At 32.8% G+C, this 5,000-nt stretch overlaps 2 protein-coding genes across 6 annotated transcripts in view; both read left to right on the top strand.

Moving 5' to 3' along the window:
• LOC122250078 (fucose-1-phosphate guanylyltransferase) overlaps nucleotides 1–1,094 on the top strand; it is a 12,826-nt gene extending 11,732 nt beyond the window's left edge. For all 3 annotated transcript variants that reach the window (XM_086530440.1, XM_043011368.2, XM_043011369.2), the window contains one exon: nucleotides 1–1,094. This exon is cut by the window's left edge and continues 344 nt beyond it. In XM_086530440.1, the coding sequence (XP_086386566.1) occupies nucleotides 1–702 (702 nt within the window). In that variant the 3' untranslated portion in view covers nucleotides 703–1,094.
• A 3,447-nt stretch (nucleotides 1,095–4,541) lies between these two features.
• Ssk (smooth septate junction protein snakeskin) overlaps nucleotides 4,542–5,000 on the top strand; it is a 2,234-nt gene continuing 1,775 nt past the window's right edge. The window contains exon 1 of one of the 3 annotated variants that reach the window (XM_043011372.2): nucleotides 4,542–4,662. Coding sequence is in view for 1 of the 3 variants with exons in the window: in XM_043011370.2 (XP_042867304.2) it covers nucleotides 4,641–4,814 (174 nt within the window). In the remaining 2 variants the exon portion in view is untranslated. Of the gene's footprint in view, nucleotides 4,815–5,000 lie in introns of all 3 variants that reach the window. The other 2 variants (XM_043011370.2, XM_043011371.2) reach the window with 2 other exon arrangements.

The following is a 5,000-nucleotide window of genomic DNA, read 5'->3' on the forward strand; positions in this document are numbered from 1 at the left end:
AACACGAGTAACATTCCCAAACCCTTTATTTTAGGAGGTGAACGCTCCAGTGAGGGTGTTGGCGTTCATAAAGGAATGGTTATTGAAAGCTATTTTTCTGATACAACGCCTGGGATAACAGTCCTAGAAGACAAAGTCCAGATTGTCATCGAAAACTGCCACGTAGAGGTGCCGTTACAAATCGAGGGCAACACAATCATCAGCAACTGCACCTTGAAAAAGTGTCCCAATGTGAGATTTCTCCACGAAAGGCTCAGCTTGTTCCGGGGTCTTCTGTATCACACCGTGCCGGTCACTTACCAAAACCAAAGCCTCTACGTGACCATCGCTTTTGACGTCGATGCCAACATGAAGAAGACCTCAGAGAACTTATCAGAGATTGAGATCTATGGCACAACCCTCAGTGATGTGATCTGTTACCTTGGTTATAAAGCGGAAGAGGTGAGGCCAAGTAATGCCGCGACCATATCTCTTTGGACAGCAAAACTATTCGTCGGAAAACCTACGGCTGCTGGGAGCTTTTGGCGGACCCACCACAATGTCAATCTGGTACTTGACAAACTGCAAGGTGTGCCAAAGCAAACGGAATGTGACGAGAGTAACAATGCAGTGATGTTTAGCATGCATGATCTGACCTTACATAAGAATCTAGAAACTCTACTGAGGGATAGAGAATATCTTAGCAGCCTTTTGAAAGGGTAGAATTTTCGATGGCCTGATTCATGGATTAGGAGTAGACCATTATTTGTGCAATACTTCAGAAGTTTATGGTATGTGCTGCAAAGTATGTGCGTGCGAAATGAGTGCTTGGGTATTGCAGTTACAACCGAAAAAAGAAAGGTATTTTTTTATGCTTCAGAACACCTCACATGAAATTATATAAGACTTCACTCTGTGTGTTTGTTATATGATTTTTTTTAGCATGTACAAGCGAAATTCAACTTTACACTTGTGATTTATTCTTCTTGGTTGTGAAATTTCTTGTGTGCAGTGATACAGGTTTGTGGTTATTTATATATCGAAGGATGATTTATATTAAAGAATAAGAAAGTTGATAATATATAAACGTATTTTTACAACATAAAAAACATTAACATTAGAGTTTATATATCCTTATTTTTAATATTACTGCAATATACCTTGATAAATTTTATAGCAACTTTATGATATGCTGATAGTTAATATATCTTTACTTTTTAGTTTTTAAAGCCATATATAAAAAAGAGAAAGCCAAGGACTTCTTTCCTTTTTACAAAAGCTCTTTGTGCGAGATTTGATCTTTTTAAAATCCAACTTCCCATTTCCCTGTTAGAAAAATTGGGTATTGTTGAAGCTTTGAGGGATTTAGCTAAGGCTGGACTATTTAGTTTGAATTTTTTTGAGATATATGCATTTTTTTACATCGTTTATTTATGTTTTTTTTCTCTTGTACATAAAGCTGAAGTATTTTCCCGAATTCAAATAAGAAGAAAAACAAAATATGGGGTGAACAAATTTGATAAACTACCAGGTACAACGACTAAGTTTAATGCAGTTTCTTCATATTTTTGTGAGGAAACGCAAACAAACATTAATTGATAAAGCAAGTTTCCTTACACTCCCAAAGGCAATGCTCAAGATATGTTTGTCCCACTTGCTTTTATTTATTCATTTTTTCTTTCGTTCTTTCTTTCCTTTCTCTCTCTCTCTCTCTCTCTCTCTCTCTCTCTCTCTCTCTCTCTCTCTCTCTCTCTCTCTCTCTCTCTCTCTCTCTCTCTCTCAAAAGAGGAAAGGGACAAAAGAAGCGACCCTGTTTACATAATTCAGGAAAGCTATCACGTGAATACAAAGATCGAAGGAAAGTCTTTTTGAATAAAATTGAAACATGTTCTTTATTTGAGCAAGTGCTGGACGACCCCTTAGATTTTTATCACCTCGAAATTTCAGAGGAATTGACCACAATTTAAAAATTATTTCAAAAGTTTAAAAATATCCATCGAGAAGAACGAAGGCAAAGTGCAGAAATCGGTACTCCCGAGAGAAAAAAGATCTGATAAAAGAAAAGAAAAAAAAGGATAGTCTGAAGGGAGAATATATATGCCTTTTATTCCACTGCACCTATAAAAAAAAAAAAATACAACTTCGCTATAGTAATGAATAGGATTTTGTTTCTTTCCTTCCTTTACTAGGATTGTAATCTTTACCTCCAGCTCGAAGCAACACAGCAGAACTGCATATGAAGTTTCGAGACTCGTCCTTATAAGCATGAGGTTTTTAGACAAATATGAAAAATTCACCTTGTCTCTCGCCCGGACGTCGAACCTGAAGATTTTCAAGATGTGAGCAAAACGCTGCAGGGGAGAGAGATAGGACTGGTGTGCTTGTAATAATAATAATAATGATAATAATTGAAAAAAAAATGGTCGTGCTCTTTCTACCATTTTTTTTCTTACCTATTTTCTCTCGTAAGCGAGGTATACGACAAGAAACAAAAATTCTTTTTAAATTTTTATATAAATACGGAATTTTTGGGGAGGTAACTCATGATTATAAAATCAAAATGACGAAAGTAAAAGAGGAAAATCTAAACCACTGTCTCTCTAAATGAAATGCGACTAGTGCCGTCTCCATCATTCAGTAAAGTCAAACCCAAATTTCCACATCATGAGAAAAGTAACATTTGATATAAATATAAAAAGGAGCTTCGAGATCTCCTTCACGTAACAGAAAATGGGAGCCTCTTTTCAGTTTTTTTTTTTTTTTTTCTTTCAAAGTAGCGTTTTCTATTTCTCACGCTTTTTGAATGATCATTGTAATTTTTATTAGTGTCATCATTATCACTATTATGTCGTATTGTCATTATCATTATTGTTATTCTTATTACTTATTTCTATCATCATCATTATTATATATTGCATATCGGTTATTTTTATTATTACTATGATTGATTATAATTCTTATTACCATTATTATTATTACTCTTATCATTATTATCATTATTTCCTTCTATTGTGTTTATTGTTTTTTTAGACTATCATTAATATTTTATATATATATATACACACATACATACATACATACATACATATATATATATATATATATATATATATATATATATATATATATATATATTTTTTTTTTTTTTTTTTTTTTTTTTTTTTTTTTTTTTTTTTTTTTTTTTTTCATTGTCATGGATAGGCTGCTGAGTGTCACGATAGATAAGTTATCATATAAGTTATCATCCCTCAAGTACTTCACTCCATCTGTTATTACCAAAATGTGATAAGGTGACTAGTATATACATGACGAAGCAAAGAATGATTCGCACACTTATATGTGTGTGTGTATGTAAATATACATTCCCATTAATTGAATTACGATCAGATTCGGTTATATTGGGTTACAAGGAATTAATTTTCTTTCATTCTTTCTCTCACTCACTTTCTTTCTATGTCTCTCTGTCTATCTCTCTATCTCTGTCTCTCTCTCTCTATCTATCTTTATCTGTAACCAAATCATAATGATTTATAATACAACTTCTTATAAACACGTCACAAAGACTCACACGCCAGGCTCCTACAACTAGCATGAGATGAGAACCCCTTACAAGAATGCAGTAAGGTGGCGGTCGTAGGTTTTTAATTAATCTATTTGCTTAACTTTCACGGAAATACTGTAGCAGTGAGGGTATTGCTCTTCGTATGAGACACGAGGCATTGGAATGTGAAGAAGGAAGTGGTATATCATTGCATAACCTTTGCGGATATATGCACTGATATATATATATATATCTCACATTGATTGGAATAGGTGAATAAAGAGGTCAAACAGCAAGCATATATAATATTATATTATAATATATATATATATATATATATATATATATATATATTATATATATATTATATATATATATATATATATATATATATATATATACATTGATTGGAATATATATATATAAAATATATATATATACATATATATATATATTTTATGTGTGTGTGTGTGTGTGTGTACATGCGTGTGTGTGATTAGATATGCTTGTACCATTTAAGATTATATATATCACATAAATAAATACATTAAATGAAGTATAATAATAGATGTATGAATTACATTCACTTGTAATATCAACAAACAGAAAATATTAACAAAAGAAGCAATGCACTCTAATGCAATCTTTCCACCCTATCATAATATGTTGCGTGTTGTCTGTGTACAGATTAGACAAGATTTTGTTGAAAGAAAACAAACAAATAATCTGCTGGAAATAGCACCATCAAGGTCCTGCTTAAGTAGACAAGATGCCTGTGGGAAATTACTGAATAAAACAGTTCACATTAAATTAAAATGTTTAATGAAAATGATCAATATAATAGTTTGTACACACACACACACACACATAAACACACACACACACACACACACGTGCATACCGTCAACACAATTCACAATCTACGTAGAAAAATAGGCACACAAAGACCAATGAAACGCCCATAATCCATGATACACGAGTGAGATAATTTTTCCTATCACGATAAACTCTTTCCTCGTTAAAGCGTCCTTTCTTTATACACTCAGCAGCTATCAACGCCAATGATACAAAATTCTCGAACTTTCATTCCCTGAGCCTGACTGTGTGATCACTTATTGGCATGCGCGCGACTCACAAGGAAGGTAAACAAGTGGGGAAAAGAAAGGAAATTTGTGAATTTAAGATAAAAGGTGAGTCTTGTCCGAGTGCATATAATGAAAATATCAAGGATAAGAGTTTTCTGAAGACTTTCGTCCCAAAAGACCTTTCTCGAGATAACCACAAAAGTGTAAAGGTAATTTTCCGACGACAAAGTGACAAATATTTTAACCTAAGCGCCAAAAATATCGTTGTTCGGGAAAGCAATGTCTAATTTTTATATGAAAACCATTTCTTTTAGTTAAGTAAGTAGTAATTTAAGAGATTGATTTCATCTAGTAACACCATTGTTCATGGAAACAGTATGTAAAATGTAACAGGT

The sequence above is a fragment of the Penaeus japonicus genome, unplaced genomic scaffold (assembly GCF_977035675.1).
Source record: "Penaeus japonicus unplaced genomic scaffold, GWHDUDI00000001_assembly GWHDUDI00000033, whole genome shotgun sequence".
Classification (NCBI taxonomy): domain Eukaryota; kingdom Metazoa; phylum Arthropoda; class Malacostraca; order Decapoda; family Penaeidae; genus Penaeus; species Penaeus japonicus.